The sequence below is a fragment of the Nilaparvata lugens genome, chromosome 5 (genome assembly GCF_014356525.2).
Source record: "Nilaparvata lugens isolate BPH chromosome 5, ASM1435652v1, whole genome shotgun sequence".
NCBI lineage: Eukaryota > Metazoa > Arthropoda > Insecta > Hemiptera > Delphacidae > Nilaparvata > Nilaparvata lugens.
The window spans coordinates 77,580,503-77,605,736 of NC_052508.1; the positions used below are offsets into that span (position 1 = coordinate 77,580,503).

Here is a 25,234-nt window from a genome sequence, read left to right on the forward strand (position 1 = left end):
TTAGGTTTGGAAGGAATGTAAGTTAATTTTTTCCATCATAACTTTTGCAAAAACAGTTTGTAACTGTTTTGTAAGTTTTTATTTTGATATAATGTAAAGGGTATTCTACATGAAAAACTATGGAGACTGTAGATGTAAATCATTTCTTTCATGAATAAATACTTCAATACCTAAGTACCTACCTAATACTCTAAGACCTAATTACCTGTGACCATTGTCCGCTCAAACAACCCCTTAGATTTTTCATACACCATAGAACTGGATGTGTAAACCATAGCCAAATAATAGAGAATCCTGAAAATAAGTAAATAAATCATAGAAAAAATTGTAAATACTTCAAATTAATATGGTTATGATTGTCAGTAAATAATGATTATGAAAATCAAAGTTATATAAAAAAACAAAGTATCATTATCTTATCAAGATTTCTGAGGCATTTATGATTTATATTAGCTCTGCTGCAATTGCCCATGGGCAGTGATCTTTATTTATTTACAATGTAAATGACACTAATGTGATAACATTAAAAGATAAAATAATAAGGTAGTACTTGTGCTATTTTTCTTCCAAATTTTTAATTTTTCTTGAGAAAAAAATCGAATTGGGTGATAATATCTCATCTTTTAATAAAAATCAGTTCTAAAATTTCGTCTATAACTTATAAGTTGTTCAATGTTTTTATAATATTTTTCAACATTTCTTTGGTTTTTACCGATAACTGTTTACTGATTAAGTTATATCGATCACTTACGCAATGATATATCCATTCAGACCAATGTATCTTACAGCAATACTTTCATAAATCTCTTCACCTTCCTGTAAACAAAACAAATTAAATAGGCCTTCTTCATTAAAATTAAATTCAGTTAACTTTAATGGATTTCAGTAACATTGAAATACCTGGGAGTTACAATGGACTCTTTTCTGCGCTGGGATCATCATCTCAATGAATTATGCGGGAGACTGAGGTAGACTATCTGCAGATTCAGGATTCTGAGGACACTGGTCGACAAGGGATGTCTAAGAGTTATCTACTTCTCTCTAGCACAGTCCCTCATGCTGTATGGGATTGTGGGATGGGGAGGTGCAAGCTTCTTGCACATCAAACAGCTCCTCAGGGTACAGAAGCTGATCATGAGGGTCATCAACCAGAAGCCTCCACGCTATTCATCAGACGAGCTATTCAATGAGTTTGATGTGATGGATCCAAGACAGCTTTACTCCAAGGAGATACTATGCAGATTACACAAGAACCCAACAACATTTCAAACCAGAAACCACAACCACAACACCAGATACACGAATCTTTTCATCACCAGTGTTGCAAGGAAGGCACTATACCAGAGACATTTCAATCATTTAGCACCAAAATTATATAATCTACTTCCTGCAAACTTTAACAGATTAATCATCCTAGAAAGTTCAAAACAATAGTACACAATTGGTTGATGAGCAAAGGAAGACAGAACATAGAAAACATTTTTCAAATAACAACTAACCACCTAATGACTTACTAAACACTAACTAATTAATAATACGCACAAAAAAACTAACAAAACCTACTCTAGAACATGGTACGCCATAGTGTAGTAGGTCAATTTTCCACACAGAAAAAACTAAACAAGTAGAGGTCACATTATAAGAATTTTTGTAACTACTATTGTATGTGATATTGTAATTTATCTAATATTTTGTGTAATAATATTGATGTTTAGTTTTAGTTTTAGTTTAAAAAACTATTAAACTAATTTAGTTTAATAGTTTTAGTTTTTGGGGAAATAAACATTTATTTATTTATTATTATTTTATTGAATTTATGAGAAATAAATAAATTCAACATTAGCATGGCATATTTATTATTGCATCATGACAATGTGCAGTATTAGTGCACGTTTCAAAAGTTGTGTGAAATTTAACGCCATTCAGTATTAAGTTATTAATGAGCTGGGTAGGTACTCACCGTGATAGGACTCTTTACAACTCTGTCATCGATTTCACAATTTCTTAGAAAATTCTCCATGAATGACATAAATCCTGAATGCAAGTCCCATCTTAATTTTTGAGCAATGTAATAAACTGTAAGAAATTATTAGAATCAATTCTCAATGAAGAAGGCAATAGTCAAAAAGTTTAAACTATATACAGAGTTATAATTCTGACTAATTTTCACCATTTAACAAATTAGCCTAATTATTTTCGAAACCAATAATATCATTGATGTTGCTTTCCATGACGAACCACTATATAATAACACACTTTTTTATTTATTTGAACACGACATACAGTCAATTATCAAGTAAATATTAAAAACTTTTACTTACTGACTGAAGTACTTCCAATCGTCTAGCGATCATTCTCAACAGTCTAAAAGTAGTTCAGTCAGTAAGTAAAGTTTTTAATATTTACTTAATAATTGACTGCAAGTCGTGTTCAAATACATAAAAAAGTGTGTTAATACAAAGCAGCTCGGAATGAATCAAGAACCATCACCTATAATAACTTTGTTGTAGTTGAGCCACTGTGTTACTTGTAATATTTGAAAAAACCTTACTTTTGTTGGAGTATTGAGGAATGCATTTCACTCCTCAAGAGGAGCCTCATCAGCCTGAGGCTTAGGCTGAGGCTGATGATGAAGCTCCTCCTCAGGGAGTGAAATGCATTCCTCAATACTCCAAGAAAAGTAAGTGTTTTTTCAAATATTTACAAGTAACTCAGTGTCTGAACTAAAACAATGTCAATAATATCAAGTATTAAGAATAAAGATATAGGTAGCAAACAAGAATATAATTATTTTTTTAGTATGAATAAAAAAAGTGTAGTGAGCTATTGCCTTTATTTATTTTCAATATTATTCAATCCACTTATGCAATAGAGGTGAAAAGATCATCTTGAGTTCAACAATATATGTTGGAAGAATTATTCATACCTCATCCATCTATCTATCTATATATATATAAAAGCGAAATGGCACTCACTCACTGACTGACTGACTCACTCACTCACTCGCATAACTAAAAATCTACCGGACCAAAAACGTTCAAATTTGGTAGGTATGTTCAGTTGGACCTTTAGAGGCGCACTAAGAAACCTTTTGGCAATATTTTAACTCTAATGGTTGTTTTTAAGGGTTTAAAGTTCGTCTTTTAGCATGTATATTCTTCTTCTCCCAAGTGTATAAGACAGTATATATTATTTATGTAGATTACAATATATAGCCTACTGTCTTATACACTTATATACAATAGCTTACATACAGCAAAATTATAGATGATTTACATGATATAGACTAAGAAAATAATTATTGAACTGTATATGATATGAAGAAGCAATTTGTAATATAATAACTATAGATAATAATTATATTGTTATGCATCTACATAAATTGGCGGAGCTTTGGACATATCAATGTCCGAAGAATCTCGTAAATAAAGTACTCAATCAATCAATCAATCAATCAATCAATCAATCAATCAATCTCTTAATTATAATTGAAATTTCCATATCATATTATGTTACTATAGAACTATAATCTAGATAGAGTACCTCTTCGAAACAGTTGTTAACTGGCAACTAAATTAATAATTTAGTCAGGTTAACATTAAGTTGAGTTGACTTTGTTAAAAAGGAATCAGTAACATTGAAATTATGAGAAATAAGGAATTCAACAATAGCATGGCATATACCTAATTATTAATGCATCATGACAATGTGCATTATTAGTGCACAAAGTTGCGTGAAATTCAACGTCATTCAGTATTAAACTTATTAATGAGCTGGGTAGATACTCACCGTGATAGGACTCTTTACAACTCTATCATCGATTTCACAATTTCTTAGAAAATTCTCCATGAATGACATGAATCCTGAATGCAAGTCCCATCTTAATTTTTGAGCAATGTAATAAACTGTAAGAAATTATTAGAATCAATTCTCAATGAAAAAGGCAATAGTCAAAAAGTTTAAACTATATACAGAGTTATAATTCTGACTAATTTTCACCATTAAACAAATTAGCCTAATTATTTTCGAAACCAATAATATCATTGATGTTGCTTTCCATGACGAAACACTATATAATAACACACTTTTTTATGTATTTGAACCGACATGCAGTCAATTATTAAGTAAATATTAAAAACTTTTACTTGCTGCTGAAGTACTTTCAATCGTCTAGCGATCATTTTCAACAGTCTAAAAGTACTTCAGTCAGTGAGTAAAGTTTTAATATTTACTTAATAATTGACTGCATGTCGTGTTCAAATACATAAAAAAGTGTGTTAATACAAAGCAGCTCGGAAAGAATCAAGAAACCATCACCTAATAACTTTGTTGTAGTTGAGACACTGTGTTACTTGTAGATATTTGAAAAAAAACACTCACTTTTCTTGGAGTATTGAGGAATGCATTTCACTCCTGAAGAGGAGCCTCATCAGCCTGAGGCTTAGGCTGATGCTGATGAAGCTCCTCCTCAGGGAGTGAAATGCATTCCTCAATACTCCAAGAAAAGTAAGTGTTTTTTCAATATTTACAAGTAACACAGTGTATGAACTACAAAACAAAGTCAATAATATCAGTATTAAGAATAAAGGTATAGGAAACAAGAATATATAATTATATTTTTAGTAGACTATAAATAAAAATAAAGTGTAGTAGTAGGCTATTGCCTTTATTTTCAATATTATTCAATCCACTTATGCAATAGAGGTGAAAAGATCATCTTGAGTTCAACAATATATGTTGGAAGAATTATTCATACCTCATCCATCTATCTATCTATATATATATAAAAGCGAAATGGCACTCACTCACTGACTGACTGACTCACTCACTCAATCGCATAACTAAAATCTACCGGACAAAAATTTCGTTCAAATCTGGTAGGTATGTTCAGTTGGCCCTTTGGAGGCGCACTAAGAAACCTTTGGCAATATTTTAACTCTAAGGGTTGTTTTTAAGGGTTTAAAGTTCGTCTTTTAGCATGTATATTCTTCTTCTCCCAAGTGTATAAGACAGTATATATTATTTATGTAGATTACAATATATACTGTCTTATACACTTATATACAATAGCTTACAATACAGCAAAATATAGATGAATTTACATGATATAGACTAAGAAAATAATTATTGAACTGTATATGATATGAAGAAGCAATTTGTAATAATAACTATAGATAATAATTATATTGTTATGCATCTACATAAATTGGCGGAGCTTTGGACATATCAATGTCCGAAGAATCTCTTAAATAAGTACTCAATCAATCAATCAATCAATCAATCAATCAATCAATCAATCTCTTAATTATAATTGAAATTTCCATATCATATGTTACTATAGAACTATATCTAGATAGAGTACCTCTTCGAAACAGGTTTAAACCACCTGCTATATTGAATCAGGTTTTTTGTCTTCATAGTTTGTCTTCAAACTATCTTGAAGACAGAAATATGGTGATTGATTAAAATTTAACTCAACTCACTAGAATTATCAGGATAGACTTCAAGCAAGCTGTTCGCAAGACTCATATTGGAGGCTTTTTTGCCTCGGTCAATCCTCTCCAGTAGACTCTCTGTATAGTTCTTGTGGAAATAGAGCAGAGCCCATGCTTTGTTTCTCTTCACCGCTGTGATTCCCTCGTCAAGACTATCGTACATCAACTGCAAAGAAAAGCCAAAATTTTAATCGTTCTGTGCCATCGTCTAGTAATAAGAACTAGTACAAATCAACAATTTTGCAAAGTTCATAGGTACCGGTTCATCTGCGGATAGCTATACTCAGTCCCACGTTATAATGGCAGTGTTTAATTAAATTAGCAATGGTATTGCTATCCTTGTCTATCATTCAACAAAGCAGATAGCGCTATCTCTGCCAGATCGTCTTTAACAATGTAGCATAATATAATAAACAAAATATTTCATCTCAATAATTATGTAAATTCATTATGAAATTAAGAAAAAATATTATCAATTGACTAATATAAATATAAATATATATATATATATATATATATATATATATATATATATATATATAATATATATATATATAAATGAAGTCTGTTGTGTGTTTGTTTGTTTATTTGTTTGTTCCCTATAGACTTGAAAACTACTTGACAGAACGGTATGAAACTTTGTGAATATCTTGAGTGAATATGGGGATGGTTTTCTGACCAGAATTTTAATAGGGAGGCTGATAATAATAATTTATTAATCCATTTTACAGACTGAGTATGTTTTTGAAATTTTCGGCCAGAGCTACCGAAGAACGGAAAGATGATCATGATTCAAGATCGTATTGTGATAATATGATTTAGCATGTAGGCTACCAGATGTAGATAATGGTTCCTTAGAAGACCTATACAAATAATTATCATTCCCTTATCATTGAGAAACTGGAAAATAATTATTCACCTCATGAAAGAGAATTGCTCTTATTGCATTCATTAATTACTGAAGAATGACAGAATAATTTACATTTTTCTTTGAATTTAGCTTAGCTTATATTCATCCTAATATGGAAGATGGAAAGAATATTGAATTCTGTGTAATAAATTCATGGTACATCTAGATTGACAATCAACGACTATGAAAACATTAAATTCATTTTCGAAACACTGATTTAACCTATCTATTAATTATTAATCCATTTTACAAACCTATGTTTTCAAAATTCCCGGCCGAAAGGCTACCGAGGAACGGAAAGATGATCATGATTCAAGATCATATTGTGATAATATGATTTAGCATGTAGGCTACCAGATGTAGATAATGGTTCCTTAGAAGACCTATACAAATAATTATCATTCCCTTATCATTGAGAAACTGGAAAATGTTGGAAAAAAATGATTCACCTCATGAAAGAGAGTTGTTCTTATTGCATTCATTAATTACTGAGGAATGACAGAATAATTTACATTTTTCTTTGAATTTAGGTTAGCTTATTTCATCCTAATATGGAAGATGGAAAGAATATGGAATTCTGTGTAATTCATCCTACATCGCATATTTCCTGGACCATCTATGACAATCAACAGCTATGAAAACATTAAATTCATCACTTTTTGCTATTAGAAAAAACGACTAGCAGTCAGATATACTACAATAAATCAACTAATCACTCACTGTGACAACGAGATCTTTCGGCAGGTTCGCCATCTTCTTGGTTGTCTCACAAACAAGTGATTGGTTGTCTCACACAGTGAGTGATTAATTCATTTATTGTAAAATATCTGACTCTAGTCGTTTTTTCTAAAAGCAAAAAAGTGATTTAATAATAAGCAGTTCGTGATGGAGAACAACATTGAAGAATTAATTCATCTTTGAAACACTGATTTAACCTATCTATTTTTTTTAATTCAACCTAAATGATAGATATTACTAACAATTGATAGAGGAGAATGTTCTCGGAATAATAAAATAATGCTGCATGACTAGGGCTATAAGCACATAGGAAGTCCGTGTGAGATGTAAATAATATATTGATTGTCAGATAAATTTCATGATTCACAAAATACAGTCAAGTGTGATTTGATATACATTGACTTTTTGGCATTGACAAGACAGAGGATGGGCAACGTTGTTCTCCTATCTATCTATTAAATTGTTTTTTTTTCTCAATTACTATTGATTTATACTTTTTTATCACATTTCTTATTATTCTATTACCGTACGAGATTATTTCCTCATGTTGTTGTGATCCTTTGTCTATCATTCTACAAAGTACAAAGCGGATCTCTTTCTCGCTTTGCTTTGTTGCAAGATCGTCTTTTAATAATTTAGAATTAATAATCAATTAACAAAACATTTCATCTTAATTATGAAAATTCATTATGAAATTATTTAAAAATATAATTGATTATTTTAAACGAGAATGAACAGTTTATATTACATCAATGAACCTGTATCAGCTACCGTCTATAGAAGGCATTGACAAGACAGAAGTTCTGCAACGTTGTTCTCCTATCTTTCTCAACTGCCATGATAACGTGGACTTTACCATATAGATGTTGTGTAATTCTGGACAATTGAATGAGTAAAATAAACTCACGATGGTACATTAATTGAAGAGATTTTTATGCTCAATCTTTTCACTTGAAATTTTTTGATTAAAATGTATCCGAAGCCTGATAATTGGGAATCTAAAATCAAACTTTGCATAGATTGTTTCCTGAATTTTTTACAGATATGACTTGTGGCAGTTGATAGAGCTTATCAATACCTTTTTTATAGCAGCTCTTCAAAACTTAGGTGATAATATTTTTAGGTCGATCTTATTCAATGGATACTTTTAACCTACAATGGTGTAAGACTTCTCCTTGAGAAAAGAGATGAATTCGCAGCTGAGGCGTTTTTGAGCAACACAGCCGTAGATGGACCTGATTGGTCGGGAGTTGTTGCAGTCATCAGTGCCCGGGGTGACCTCATCCTGTACTGCGGCTATCGTCACATCCATCTCATCTTTACCCAGCATTCCTAAGAAGATTGTGAACAGCAGAAATGGAAGCAGAATCATGAAGGCCGTGATCCTAGAAGTCACAATAAAAACAATTTCAAAATAGTAGAATCACTTAAGGCTGTGCAAAGGCTGAAAATAAACTTTCTACTCGTGATAGTTTTCAAACTTTTTCGATTTGTATATCATCAAGCTATCAAAATGAAAACTTTTTTTTGATACAGTTTACCAGAGATTGATAACGTTGTAACAACCGAACCGATATCTTTCCACTTTAATAAAATTTGTAGTTTGACAATTTTTTAGTCTTTTTATCTGATTATTGAGATTATTTCTTGATAGAATTGGGTGGTATTCTGGAAACGGATCATTGTCTGTTTCTTCAAATTTGCCAATTACATTTCAGAATAGTTTTTTGGACAACTATGGAAAATTTGAATGGACTACATTTATAGGAAGGGAAGAAGTTTTGGGCCAGCGACTGTCTTTTCTTTTTAATATTGTACCGTAATGTGTTTGATCAAATGAATAAAATATGCATATATGTAACAATCTGTAGTCCATGTAGGCTACTAATATATATCTATCTTCAGTATTAAGGCTGTGCAAGGCTAAAAATAAACTTTCTACTCGTGATATTTTTCAAGTTTTCCGATTTGTAAATCATCAAGCTATCAAAATGAAAAAGTTTTCTCAGGAAAACATTTTTTTTCGATCATTACTTTTTGAGATATGAGCGCCTGAAGTTTGAATTTTAGGGATAGAACATTTCAAAAATTCGGTAAGATATGAATCCATGAGATTTAGAGGATGGATTCTTCATGATCCATTGATCTAGTAAAACAAAAATTCCTGAAAATATAAATTTTTGCAAAAGTAATTCAATTTACCAAAAATAACACAACTGAAAGTTGTTTTGGGATTTTTAGTAAATTAAATAATAATCTTAAAATTGATATTTTCAGAAATTTTTGTTTTACTAGATCAACAATACCATGAAGAATCTATCCTCTAAATCTCTTGTATTTATTTCTTACCGAATTTGAAATGTTCTGTCCCAAAAATTCAAACCTCAGTAGCTCATATCTCAAAAAGTAATGATCAGAAAAAAATGTTTTCCTGAGGAAACTTTTTCATTTTGATAGCTTGATGATGATATACAAATCGAAAAACTTTGGAAACTATCACGAGTAGGAAGTTTTTTTTAGCCTTTGCACAGCCTTAATACTGAAGAGAGATATATAGTAGTAGCCTACATGGACTACAGATTGTTAAATTTGCATATTTATTCATTTGATAAAACACATTACGGTACAATATATGACTCGAGATTTCTGCTCCAGCATTGTTTTTTCATTTTTCAGTGGACTCGCTTAACTTATTTTGAGTACCTATTCCTCTGTTCTCTTCCTTCCCCTCATTTCTCCCTTCCCTTTTTTCCTCATTACTTCTCTTCTCTTCTTTGCCTGCCTATTACATGGGAAACCATAGTTGGCTAGGTATCTTCCTCTCTTTTTTCTCTTCTCCAACACACCCAAACACAAAGCCCATGATTTTTTATATTTGTAACATTTTGTATTTTTATTGCAACATTTTTATATTTGTGTTTTATTTATTTTGTGATTCTTTGTGATTTTGTTTTGTCTTGTTTTGTGTGTTTTTAATAAATTGAAAAAAATTTGAAAAAGAAAAGACAGTCGCTGGCCCAAAACTTCTTTCCTTCCTAAATGTAGCCTATTTAAATTTTCCATAGTTGTACAAAAAACTATTCTGAAATGTAATTGGCTAATTTAAAGCAACAGACAATGATCCGTTTCCAGAATACAACCCAGGTCTATCATGAAATAATCTCAATAATTAAATAAAAAGACTAAAAAATTGTCAAAACCACAGATTTTATTAAAAGTGAAAAAATCTGGTTCCGTTGTTAAACCATTATCAATCTCTGGTAAACTGTATCAAAAAAGTTCAATATATTAATTATACTGAATAATCATCCCTAGAGTAATATACTGCTTTTCAAGAATATTTGAGATCTGTGGTAATTGGAAAATTTGTATTCCATTGATCTTAAAATAGATTTAGGTCAGCAGTCTCCTATATTCTATTTTTTTCTGTTAACAAAAAATTGTAAAAATATTTCATGCTTCAAGCTTACCCACTGTGCTTTCTGAAGTTTCTAATTGTATTATTACTGAAGAAATCAGTTTATTACTATATAGCGAAGTGCACGTTATAATGGCGGTGGAGATAGATAGATAGATAGGCTACCTTTATTTTAACCTGGAGGGCGAAGTTAGGGCGCAGCCGGCCCTCTCTCCCATTAACACTCCTATACAATTCTAATGAATTTACATCAAAACAACATACGGAAATGATCTCGTAATAGAATTACAAGAAATATGATAAAAAAGTATAAATCAATAGTAATTGAGAAAAAAAAACAATTTAATAGATAGATAGGAGAACAACGTTGCCGATCCTCTGTCTTGTCAATGCCTTCTATATAGACGGCAGCTGATACATGTTTATTGATGTAATATTAACTGCTCATTCACATTTAAAATAATCAATTATATTTTATTGAACAAGAAATTATATTTTTCAATAATCTGATAATGAATTTTCATAATTAAGATGAAATATTTTGTTTATTAATTATTAATTCTACATTGTTTATAGACGATCTGGTAACAGAGCAAAGCGAGAAAGAGATAGCGCTATCCGCATTGTTGAATGATAGACAAGGATAGCAATACCATTGCCAATAAAACACTGTCATTATAACGTGAGCCTCACTATAGAGCACGAATTCTGGAGCATGAAATACATATATAGGAGTCAACTCGACATATTTATGAGAAGCTTGATAAATTATGTCTCTATAAGAGTGTATAAGAATCCAATGTTAGTTCTCGCAGTTCGTGCAGTCAATAAGTGTACATTGTAATATTACATTTTTCTTCTCACATTTGAATCGAATCTTCAATTCGAGATCTATGGAACTTTATAGTAAATGTCAGAGTTATCAATAGACGGATAAATTTTTTGACGGAGAATTTATTATCGTAAATGTTTGTTGCATTGTTCCATAATGTCACCGAGGTAGGGTTAACAAATTACTAAATAAATCGTTTATTTGAATAGAATATATGTATAAAAATTTAAAATAACATTTTCAAAATAAAGTTTTATTGAGAACAGATGTAGAATGTGAATTCTAAACTTATAAGTTATAATTTTGTGTGACGTGTCTGTAAAGATCGATATTGAACAGGGCGTTGTCTTTCGTGACTGGCAACTTGTGTCTTTTTCCTGTTGGACCTTCTTCTGAATATATGGCTGGCTGTTGCTTGTATAATTTTGTGCTCTGAATTATTGTCTGTTTAAGTAAATTTATTAATGTTTAAATTGAGTTTTATATAAATTTTTGTGCATAATTTGCTGTTTGTATAGTAAAGCCAATAGCCACTGTGTTTCAACTGTAAACTAGATAAGTATTTTTTTTGTTCGTAATAACTCTGAAATCATTAGGCTTGTAAGTTATTGTTCGTTTTATATTCTGTGTTTTTGCCAAAATTTTCATCTGAAGATTATAAGTTAATTTGCTCTGAAAACTGGATTTCTCATTCATAGGCAATAGATCCATTCACAGTTTATCAAGTATCTATTTTATTGGAGCCGACAACTTTCCTTAGTGTGATAGGTGTTATATGCTATTCCAACCGTTAAGGAAAAATTGATAGCACACCAAATGGTACGCCCTGTGGTGGGACAGAATTACAAAATAAATATGTCCCAAATGGTACACCATGAAATCCCTGGTTATAGAAATTATTAGTGGATAGATATCTTGATAGGTTATGAATGGTTTGTTGCTGAGTGGGAAGTCGGTTCAAGAGAGATCAAGTTTTAATGAATCAGTGCATATTACAAAATGGCAAACATTAAAAATGATCTGAATCTTATAGCATTCTTAACACAAAGGTTGATAAGCTAGATGCTAGATTTGATGAGCAAAATGCTAAGTTTAATGCTAGATTGATGAGCAAAATGCTAGATTTGATGAGCAAAATGCTAGATTTGATGAACAAAATGCTAGATTTGATGAGCAAAATGCTAAGTTTAATGCTAGGTTTGATGATATGAAGCAAGAATGTACTAATATAAGACTAGAGCAGGTTAGTATAAACCTTCTATTGAAAAGTGCACATGAAACATTGAAAGATGAAGATGAAGATGAAAACAAATTGAAGCAGGATGATAGTAGTGTTAAGTTACAAGATCAACTCATTCAAGTTTCTGAAAATGTAGGCCTAGTTACTGTTGTTGAAAAAGTCAACCCTAATGAGATAGTAGAATTGAGTAAAGAAGTAGGTAGGGAGTTGTCTTCATTGAAAGTCAACTATCAAGAAAGTACTATTGCTACATTGAAGGTTAGGAAAACAGTAAACAAATCAAATGTTTCTATGGATCAGATTACTACATCAAAAGTTAGGAAGATTGTAAACAAAATGAATGATTACATGAGACAGGTTTCTGTAGAGGTTAGGAAAAATGTAATCAAAATGAATCTTGCTTTGAGTCAAGTTGATGAGTTCAACTTTCAACTGAAAATTGAAAAGGTGTATGCCATGCATTCTCAAGTGAACATGACTAACTTTTGTAGGCAAAACTGCTTGGTTGAAACAAATGAACCCATAAATAAAATCATGCTATTGAAGAAAACAAAACACAAAGTTTCCATTGATGTATTAGTATTCAAAGGTTGTTTCAAGTTGCTTATTTACAAGATGATAACAATGAATCACATGATGAAAGGGTATTCCCCAGCACACAATGATTAGGAATCCTGTGTCATGCCGGGATTCAGAATAGCAATGACCGTAAATACTACGTATGGTAAGAGTCCATAATTGTATCTTTTTTCTTTCCTGTAGCCTTTTTTCTTGGCCCTTGATCTTTTCAAATTTCAATTCTTTCCTGTCTTTGTGTAATATTCAGCAAATTTCTTCTATGATGCATATCTTAACCAATCTTGTCCATAGTCATTTAAATTTGTATTTTTTCTGAAATAATATTAGAAGTTGAAATAGTAGCTTATTTTCCTAATCTTTAATTGTTGATAAAACTTAACTTTTCTAAAATCTATCCATTGTAGTGTGAAGAATTGTGTGCTTGTGATATATTTTTTCATCATGTATCACTTATGTGAAGTGTATCAATTTTGTGTGTGTTGTTTTAGGGAATTTATTTACCCAGTTTTCTTTTCTCTTGTTTGTATTTTTTAGGGAACTTATTTACCCAGTATTTCATCTTGATCATCTTTGTATCATAATCTTGAAATGTTTATACTTATTATACAGTCTTTAAATTTTAAATTATTTTAAAAAATAATTGGTTTAATTTAAAACGTTGTGTTATTATCAATTGAAATGAGTTAAAGGCTAAAATTTTTCTAAAGTGTTTTGTAATTGATATTTTTTTAAATTTTAAAACTGTTTGTTCTATAATTTTGATATGATTGATTATCGTTTGAAATGGATGCTGGAGTGTATGTAGATTTTAGTGGGGTTTGTTGATTAGAATTTTGCTGGTATGTGATTGTTTTTTGAGATGGAAACCCATTATTGCCTAAAGAAGGAATAACAGAGGTTATGACTTAGAGAGGCAGTAATGAGATAATATTTTTGTGTTGATTACTTATGTTGATTGCCATAGATGCAAAAATTAATGATTAATAATGTTGATTGCCATAGATGCAAAATGATGATTACTTATGAATATTGTTTGCCTTTGAAGCAGAATATTATTGATGTTTTGAATGGTTTCTTGTTTAATGTTTGATAGTAAAGTTTTGTCATGAAATGTAGTTTGTGTTTAGAACATTGAAGAGTCGAAATAAACTGTAGTATCCAACAAACGATGATTAACAATATTAAATAATTTGCTTTTTATACAATTTTTGAACAAAATTAAAACTAAATAATTTTGAAACCCTGAATGATAAATCATAAATGTGAAATGAACATGCTATAAATGAAATGTTATATTAAATAATAATGAAATGCAAATATATTATGAAATGATTGAATAGAAGACCAAATGTCTGAAATTATTGAAATATGTATTGAAATTAAATTTTTGTTGTGTTGTTATGATGTTTGTTTTTTACAATTTTGATAATGATACAGGGTGTTATGAATTATATTTCTATTTTGAAGAATGGATTAAAATGTTGATATTTGAACAGTGAATAAATGAATGAATTTTTTTTAATTTATCATTGATATGTCCATATTTCACAATTTATGTATTGCTGACTGTATAATAAGATGTTAACAAATTTCAATTTCATAGATACTTAAAATAATTTTTATGTGTATTAGATTGTATTGATAGCCTAATCAAGTTTTTCTTCTTAGTTTATAAGCATTTTAAGATAACAGGTACAGCACAGACATTAACATTGAAATAGTTATCATGTGAATCTCGAAATCAGTAACAAGTGAACGCCATGAAGAGTGTTAAGAACATTTGGGTGATTTTCAAACTAGTGTGACATAACTACGCCAATATCTACGCCTAAATCTACGCTGTGGCCTACACCAATAACTACGCCAATGTCAACACCAATATCAACACCAATAACTACGCCAAAATCTACGCCGATGCCTGTGCTGATGTCAACGCCAAAATCTGCGCCAATGCCAATATCTGCGCCGAAGCCAATATCTGCGCCAATGCTGATGCCAAAATCTGCGCCAATGCTGATGCCAACAACAAAAATCAATGCCAATGCCTGCGCCAATGCCAATAGCTACGCCAATGCCAAAATCTGCGCCAATGCCAACAACAAAAATCAATGCCAATAGCTACACCAATGCCTGCGCCAATGCTGATGCCAACACCAAAATTAACGCCGATGCCTGTGCTGATATCAATGCCTGCGCCAATGCCAATAGCTACGCCAATGCCTGCGCCAATGCTGATGCCAACACCAAAATCAACGCCGATGCTGTGCTGATGTCAATAGCTACGCCAATGCCAATAGCTACGCCAATGCCAATGCCAATGCCTGCGCCAATGCCAATATCAACGCCAATGCCAAAGCCGACACCAAAGCATACACCAATAGCAATGCCAATGCTTATTGCTGACTCTGTATCTCAAACTTCAACACTACTGCATTACCTGGAGGTAATTGCCATCCATGTTCACATTCACAACTTTGAATTAAGAAGAACAGTCACAGTATCATGAAAGAATTGATTCAAAAAATCCTCTCCTAAATTATTCCTGTATGCAGAACTCTAAACCTTGAAAACTGAAAATATCAAAAAACCAAACCTTACCTAAATTAATCCTCACCTAAATTAATCCTGTATGCAGCGTCTATCTCTTTTCCAAAAAAATGAATTACATTGTCATTCAAGCCTGAAATGTACATTGTATAATTACAAATATGATACAAAAGTATGTGACTCTGTATTGAATTTGGAATGCAGCCGTCTACTACAAACATGAAGCAATGCTAACTGAGATGTCACCTGTATCGAGTTTGGTATGCAGCAGTCGACTACAAGTATCAGCCCAACACTACGTGCATCCAGATCAGCCCAACACTTAACGTCATCACATTGGAGTCACACTTAACTGAAAATCATACTGAGTGCCTTAACGGACTGTTTTCCAAAATGTGCATCAATAAAATCAACCGCGTCAATAGTGAAAGAAATGAACATTTTTTGATTTATTGAAATTTTATGTGAAAATTAAATGTAACAATTCATCAATTCATTTAAAAAAAATAATATAATAATAATAATTTTTTTTATTTCAACATACTAAATTTTTTTTATGCAATAAAAATTAAATTTTTCTATCTATTAAATTTATGTGCAATTTCAAAAAACTATTCTTTACATATTAAACTTTCTGTTGAGATATTTTTCTTTAAATTATAAAGCTAAATCAAAAGTAATATTGATATTCTATATTTTGAGATATTGTTTGGAAACATATAACAAACGCTATTGATGAATTTTTATAATAATTTTCAATATTTTTGGATGACATGTAATGTTTTTCTAGAAAAAATTGTTACTGTTCTCAAATTTAAATTTCAACATTTTCATTAGGGTCAATGTAAATTTTTTCTTTGAATTTTCAAACAGTAAAATTTTTTTATGTCAAGAGGGGGGTATTTGTAATATTACATTTTTCTTCTCACATTGAATCGAATCTTCAATTCGAGATCTATGGAACTTTATAGTAAATGTCAGAGTTATCAATAGACGGATAAATTTTTGACGGAGAATTTATTATCGTAAATGTTTGTTGCATTGTTCCATAATGTCACCGAGGTAGGGTTAACAAATTACTAAATAAATCGTTTATTTGAATAGAATATATGTATAAAAATTTAAAATAACATTTTCAAAATAAAGTTTTATTGAGAACAGATGTAGAATGTGAATTCTAAACTTATAAGTTATAATTTTGTGTTGACGTGTCTGTAAAGATCGATATTGAACAGGGCGTTGTCTTTCGTGACTGGCAACTTGTGTCTTTTTCCTGTTGGACCTTCTTCTGAATATATGGCTGGCTGTTGCTTGTATAATTTTGTGCTCTGAATTATTGTCTGTTTAAGTAAATTTATTAATGTTTTAAATGAGTTTATATAAATTTTTGTGCATAATTTGCTGTTGTATAGTAAAGCCAATAGCCACTGTGTTTCAACTGTAAACTAGATAAGTATTTTTTGTTCGTAATAACTCTGAAATCATTAGCTTGTAAGTTATTGTTCGTTTTATATTTCTGTGTTTTTGCCAAAATTTTCATCTGAAGATTATAAGTTAATTTGCTCTGAAAACTGGATTTCTCATTCATAGGCAATAGATCCATTCACAGTTTATCAAGTATCTATTTTATTGGAGCCGACAACTTTCCTTAGTGTGATAGGTGTTATATGCTATTCCAACCGTTTAAGGAAAAATTGGTAGCACGGCAACATATTAATTAAACAATAGCAGTAAGAGTTTCTAATGAGAAATTCACTGTTCAATTTTTCAAGTAGTAATTTAGGATAGAAAAAATTAGCTCATTAGTCTTTAGACTAGATGGCTATAGTATTGACCAATAGAAAAAAAAATAGTTCTCGCATGTCTTTGAGCTTTCAAACTGGTTTTATCTAGATTTTTATTCATCTTTGTTTGGAACAAGCATTCGCTTATTGATATGAATATTGATAATGAAAATATTATCAAGTCATTTTTAAATAACTGTCTTTCTATCATATTATTACATAAAAACTGCAGGACCCTCCTTACGGTATATTTCTCCTAGTCCATGAGACGTTTTTGTAAATTTGAGCAGCGAATCTATGCCATGCCATTTTGCACCTGGTTCAAAAATGTCTGCTTGTTTTGTTGCTGGAGGGTAGGTCTGTAAAATTAATAAAAGATGGTTCAATTCTTTGAACTATTCATTCATTTATACATTAATTCATTGATACATTCTCAACTATGAATGATTGGGAAAGGAATAACAGGCTCAAAGCCCAAAACTGTTCCTTTCTTTTCAACACACTGTCATGAGATCCCTCAGCCGCATGCATTATACAGAGTGGCGCGAAAAGACACACTGGACGGTTGGAGTTGGTTGAAAGGAAAAAAAATAACAGCAAGACCTAGTGAAATAGTTTTAGACTGTGATGTTGGGAGATGTTATTATGTAATTTATTCATAGAACAGTGTTCCAGAAATAACTTTAAAATGTATTACCGTAATGGGAATGGAGAAATATTTTAACATCTATATATTATTGTAAATATTGTTTATCATGAGAAATAATTTCAAATAGATATAGCCTTGCTCTAACCAATTGTCCAGTGACTTTTGCGCCATTCTGTAGGCCTACAGTACGCATCCCGTAATTTTGCCTCCGTGACTTTCAAACGGCATTATAGGCAAGGTATGGTTCGCGGGGTATTATTCACGGCTTTGCAAAAACATCAGGCTTCCGAGTCCCTAGATGGAGCTTCTTCATGAATGAGAGAGTTGCAACGTATCACCAAAAATGGAAAGAACATGTTGAACGAATGTCAGCTGATAGGCTGTGATCTGCTGAAAGGTGAACACTTTTTCATTTTTTTAAAGAACGTAACTTAAAAAAACTCCTTGTGTATATTTTCGGATGCAATATGTTGCTTTTGAGAAGATACAAAATAGCATCTGTTGCTTATGGAAAGATACATTAGAGCTCCTTGTGTATCTTTGAGATGCAACACGTTGCTTTTGAGAAGATACAAAATAGCATCTGTTGCTTATGGAAAGACAAATTTTCATTGTTGATAAATTTGAGTAACATAATATTAGAAAAGTGTGCAAATTATGGTATACACATAGTTTACATACATATGGTTCACATACACGTCATTGTATAGAGGAAAAATGAATAAAAAAAATAATTGAGTGCTACCTGGCATGAGAATGAGTTGTGCATTGGAGAAACTTCAAGTGACAATGACGATGAAGTGCATCATTTTCATTGAAGTGCATCAAAGAGTTCTTTCATTTTCATCATGAAAGTGCCTGAGTGTAAGTGCACTATGCAGTTGGAACACAATCATATATGAATAGTGAATGAGGAACAGACATCATCTGAAGGGATGTCTTCCTGCTTCTGGCTCAAAGTGAGAAATGCCTCCTCTAGACTTGAGCAGTTGTTCATTTCCATGAGTTGGAGAGGACTTGTTTCTGCCAGCAAAATACCACTTCTCATCAAACCGATCTGCAAACCCCAAAAAATCGATTATTGAAATTGATTGCCTTATGCCCGATTTCACCAACCTTGATGAAATATATAGCCTAGCCATGGTCAATCAGACCATAGTTAAAATTTGATCACTCTTCAAACATACAACTGTTCCACCAACATCGGGATTGATCAAAACTCCGTCGGTCAAATCTGATCATGGTCAACTCTTGTAGCTGTACTTTTCTGAAGTTGACCAACTTGTTTGCTGGCTATTATTGGCTAAGTCTGATTTTAATGGATGGAAATTACTGAGATATTGAAATTATTCAAATGCTAATGAATTGATAATTATTATTAAACAAAAATCCAAATCAATGATGTAATATAGTAAATATGTAACACCCCATGATACTTAATATCAGTTTTGCTGCTCATATTCAGAGGGTAATTTGTGCTGAATGCCCTTTACCGTCAGGCCGTCAAAAATTCAGATTACTGTACTTTTTTCTGTAATTACTGTACTGATTTTTCTTCATATCATTATTTCGGGGTGGGCCCCCTGAGTCCCCTTCTTATATACGCCTCTGGCACAGACGTTTTGTGTAGTCACACATCTATAATAATACTTCAAATATAAATTGAATACTCTCGTACAAAGAGATTTTCAAATCACCATCAATTTTGACAATTTTTCTATGAACAAAGAACATTCCAATTCTAATGAGATACATTGAAGCAGCAAGTTGATCTTCTTCTTCTTTTTCTTTTCCCCTTCTGCCGCTACAGCGAAGGGGTCCCAGCCTCGGTCCACCTCTTCCACACCTCCCGGTCCTCAGCCATTCTCCTCATTTCCCTCATGGAACTCCCTCTCTCGCGACCCAGACTTCAAGATAACTCTCCCAATTCATTCTCGGTCTACCTTTCCTTCTTTTTCCCTCTCTCCTGGCCTCCACCACTTGCTTACTAAGGTTGATCTAAGGATTGAATAATATAGGCCTACTGTGTCATTGAAGAGCAGTATAAAGCAAATCTTTTCAAAATCTTCCTTCATTTTCTATACTATTTACTAATTAAAGATTCCGAGAACGAACATAATAAATAACTTACTACAACTAAATTCAATCGCACTAAAAACTTTGAAATTTTTCATTGCGTCAAAAACATAACCCATAAACAAGCAAGGAAATTATTGATCGAACAAGTCTTTTGACCGTGTTCAAATAATTTGATCACCCGTTCGGCGGCAGTCAAACTGACCATTTGTTTGACCGTGGTTGGACGTAACTGGTTTTGGTGGATAAATAGATTGCTGATTTGATCATCGGATAGATTTTACCATGTTCAAATACCTTGACCAAGGTTGGTGAAACCGGCATTAATCTTTGAGTAAAGCTTGAGAATACACACACAAATTATATCGACCTTAAAAATCAATGAATGAGTGATTACATTTCATTTCATCCACTGACCTCCTACAAAAGAGGTGTATGGATTTGTCAAATTTATACCACAAGAAAATGTGTGCTATCCTCTGCTTAAACCTCTAACTTGAGGTTTGTAATATTCATTGAATTCCTCCACTGAATATGCACCAATTGACAGCAGCTCTCTTCTCAATAGAATTCTAAATTTCCTCCCTGATAATTCTTCTAAGGATGTGCAAAGGCTAAAAATAAACTTTCTACTGTTGATATTTTTCAAAGTTTTTCGATTTGTATTACTATCAAGCTATCAAAATGAAAAGTTTTCTCAGGAAAACATTTTTTTCCGATCATTAATTTTTGAGAATTAATTAATTGACAGAAGCTCCCTTCTCAATAAAATTCTAAATTTCCTCCCTGATAATTCTTTTAAGGCTGTGCAAAGTCTCAAAATAAACTTTCTACTGGTGATATTTTTCAAAGTTTTTCGATTTGTATTACTATCAAGCTATCAAAATGAAAAGTTTTCTCAGGAAAACATTTTTTTCCGATCATTAATTTTTGAGATATGAGCGCCTAACTTTTAAATTTTTGGGACAAAACATTTCAAGTTCGATAAGAGATAAATCCATGAGATTTAGAGGATAGATTCTTCATGGTATTGTTGATCTAATAAAACAAAAATGTTCTGTAAATATCAATTCTTGAGAAAGTTATTGTTGAGTTGACTTTTAGTTGAGTTATTTTCGGTAAATTGAATAACTTTCTCAAAAATTGATATTTTAAGAAAATGTTCGTTTATTAAAATAACTTTTAGTTGAGTTATTTTCGGTAAATTGAATAACTTTCTCAAAAATTGATATTTTCAAAAGATCAACAATACCATGAAGAATCTATCTTCTAAATCTCATGTTTTATGTTTTATGTTTGTAATTTATGTTTCAACATGCATACATGTTAATTATGTTTCTTGCATACTTAATGTTTATGACTATTTGACAGCTTATTGAATAATATGCTCATTTTAATTAATTATTTTTGACTCGACTGTAATATAAGTCTTAATTAGATTAGTGACTACGACCTATTGTACGCTAGTATAAGATAAACTTGTACTGTACTTAATGGCGAATAAAAATCTTGAATCTTGAATCTTGAATCTTGAATCATTGATTTATCTCTTACCGAACTTGAGATGTTCTGTCCCAAAAATTTAAACTTTAGACGCTCATATCTCAAAAAAGTAATGATCGGAAAAAATGTTTTCCTGAGAAAACTTTTTCATTTTGATAGCTTGATGATATACTAATCGAAAAATATAATGAGTAGAAAGTTTATTTTTAGCCTTTGCAGAGCCTTAAGTGAGATGGCAACAGGTTGTACATTCGGATACCTGAGCTGCGTACACCTTGTTCATACATGCTACTTAGGTGCGCATTCTCTCTCAAGCTACTTTTCAGTACCTGGTCGACTATCTATAAAAACTTATTAGGAGTAAATTCATTACCGGTACAGTAAATGTAGTGGAAATTATAAGCCGTAATATCCAATATTCCTCTTGGCATTGTAAATTGAAGCATTATTAAGAATTTTATTTGCTTTCTATCTCGAGAAACGTGAAAATTGGGAGTTGCATATTATCGAGTAACAAACAACTTTATCACAGTATAGTGCTAACAGTAAATTCCACAGTAGTAGCTGTAACATAGGAGACTATTGAAAAATATGAGTCTGAAACGTTAAGACTGTTCGGAACACCTTTTTATTTTTATTTAAATTGGATAATCTTTTTCAATATAATTTTAAGATCATTATAAGAGTGAGAAAAAGTGGGAACTGAAATTTCTAAGCGGTCTAACAAGCGATTTATGGGTTGTTGAAGTGCTAAACTCCGTTCTCTTTCCAGATCATAAACGGTTTCGAATTTTCAATTGGAGTTTTTTTTTTTAATTCATTCAGTATATCATTGGCTTTGTTCTAATATGCGTTTTTTCGCGATTAATGCCAAAATAAACAAGTTATCAAATTTACAAAAATGTTACTTTTTATTTATGAATGGTATGAGGAATAAAATGTTTTAGTTTGGAAAGATACATTTTTTTGATTTTTCAAGAGAAGTTGGTTCTAATAATATAGTCGAAACCGTTTATGATATGGGAAGAAAACGGAATCTGGAATTTAGCACTTCACAATCCATAACTCGCTTATTAGACCACTTAAAAATTTCAGTTGCCACTTTTTCTCGCTCTTAAAATGATCTTAACAATTATATTTTGAGAGATATTCTAACAATTATTATTTTATGCAAATAAATGAATTTGAATTTGAATATTGAAAAAGATTATCCAATTTAAATGATAAAAAAGTGTACCAAACAGCCTTAATTCATTTTTCTTGGGAGCACCGATTTTCTGATCTCTTGAAAGTAATTTCACTGCATGTTTTAAATAATTATCAAACAACAATAAATGTATATAGAACCCTCAATAAATTAATTAAATTGGTGTAATCAAATTAGACCTTGATTCATTTTTGAACTATTGTGACGACACTACAGTCTACTAATTGAAAAAAACACGAATTATTAACTCACAGTTCGTCATGGATAGCAAAACAGATGAGTAATACACCTTGATGTTCTGTTTTTCTATAGTCAGCAATTTTATTTATTGTCTTATATAGTTTTATAATTATGTTGGAAACAGGAGTTTGGAAACATATTTATGTAATTGATGAAACTTTTCTTGTAGAGCTGATAATTTTATTCCATCAGTAATACACTAATTATCTTATAATCATCATTTAATTATCCTATAATTATCAAGAATAACTAGCATTTTATAATTCGATAAGATAGGTATATAAGCTACTAAACAAGGAACTTACAGTATGTGCATTTCTCGCTTCTTCAATATAATGGGTTGTGATGATAATTGTCTTGTGATCCACATTCGTTATTTCAATGAAATATTTCCATATGCTGTAAAAATTAAGAGCATTATTATAAGTTTAGTATAATATCCTGTAAATGCCTGTATAGTATTAGAAACATAATTAGTGAGCTGGATAAGATTCCATTTTTATGATCATGGCTCAATTTTCTTTCTATTGGGGCTCTCATTTGTGATGATACAAATTTTTTGATAAAAATCGAATCTCCAATTCAATATCAAAATCAATAAAAGTTGATAATAAATATCAATGTCTATAATCGAAATTAAAATTATTATGTCTCACATAATTTATATATCACATTTTAACTATGTGATATCACATTATCATATTTTATATCACATTTTTTATCATAATTTCAATATCACATGAAAATTATGTCTCTATAATTATGAAATTATAATTTGATTTGCTCTAAACTGGAGTTCTTATTCAGAAACAGTGAACCCATTCATAATTTCTGTCAAGATATTGCTGAAAGGAACCGATAGCTTTTCTTTAGGTAATACCGTAGGTGAAAACTATCAAACCTTTGAAGAAAAATGGTAGCACGGCACTTTATATTGAATGTCTTATACTTATACAAAGTAAAAGATTGAGAAGTTGATGAGTTGTCAATGCCACTATTTTTGTTCAAAATCAATTAAAATTAGAGAACCAGGTTTCATGGTAACACCTTCATCTGAACCAGGTGTTGCCATGAAACCTGGTTCGTAATTTAAATTCATTTTGAACAAATATAATAGTGGTATTAACAATACCAATACGTCTTTATTGTTTTAATTATGGAGAAATACTACAACATTTCCTCCCATACAATCAATAATTAAAAAAGAACAATCATGACAATTTTCACAATATACCTTTCGCATAAGAGTGGATCCAATCCTACAGTGGGCTCATCTAGGATAAGGAACTTTGGGTTGTGAAACAGAGCTACTGCCATTGAAACCCTTCTTTGCTGTCCACCGCTGAAAATTTAATCATAATTTCATTTCAAATTCAATGATGGAATCCTAATTTGTAACGTTGAATCGATTCAAATCACCGTAAAGATTTGAAAATTGACTTGTTACAATTAAAATAATATTGTTCGTCCCTATTTGTTACTAGTAGTAGGGTCACTATGTAAAGCTGCATTTACACCATAGTTATTAACAAAATGTTTATTTTTCCCTCCTTAATAGATTGTATTAGATTAAACGGAGTTTGACAAACACATGTGTATGATGAGTTATGTTCAATTTAATAGAATCTATAAGGACGGGAAAATAAACATTTAGTTAATAACTTTGGTGTAAACACAGCTTAAGTTAGAAGATATTACATATATATTTGTGTTGTATCCATGCTGTTTATATAAGTATTAATTTTTCAAATATAATATCGGGGCACCGAACTTCGCTCATTATTTTTATTTTTGATAAACAGAACAAAATTCTCTAAAATGATCGTGTTTATATTTCACAGCTGGCTATATTATGTCATCTTATAAATTTCGGGGATGCAATATTTTGATTTTCCACATACTCACTCGCTCACTCACTTTTTTACTATCCACAGCTGTTTCAACCAAGGATGAATTATCCTTTAATGTCGTTCAGCAAGTTTTCCCATGGATGAGACCTAGTGCAATCGAATTTTT

General features: G+C 31.1%; 1 protein-coding gene across 1 annotated transcript in view; it reads right to left on the minus strand.

Moving 5' to 3' along the window:
- The window catches only part of LOC120351675 (ABC transporter G family member 23-like), a 63,419-nt gene that overhangs the window by 37,061 nt on the left and 1,124 nt on the right, over nucleotides 1-25,234 (minus strand). The window contains exons 2-10 of the mRNA XM_039429624.1: nucleotides 24,453-24,560; nucleotides 23,524-23,617; nucleotides 19,115-19,249; nucleotides 17,763-17,902; nucleotides 8,300-8,528; nucleotides 5,484-5,661; nucleotides 3,790-3,905; nucleotides 752-816; nucleotides 206-294 (exon numbers count right to left, since the gene is read on the minus strand). Of these exons, the coding sequence (XP_039285558.1) occupies nucleotides 206-294; nucleotides 752-816; nucleotides 3,790-3,905; nucleotides 5,484-5,661; nucleotides 8,300-8,528; nucleotides 17,763-17,902; nucleotides 19,115-19,249; nucleotides 23,524-23,617; nucleotides 24,453-24,560 (1,154 nt within the window). The remainder of the gene's footprint in view (nucleotides 1-205; nucleotides 295-751; nucleotides 817-3,789; nucleotides 3,906-5,483; nucleotides 5,662-8,299; nucleotides 8,529-17,762; nucleotides 17,903-19,114; nucleotides 19,250-23,523; nucleotides 23,618-24,452; nucleotides 24,561-25,234) is intronic.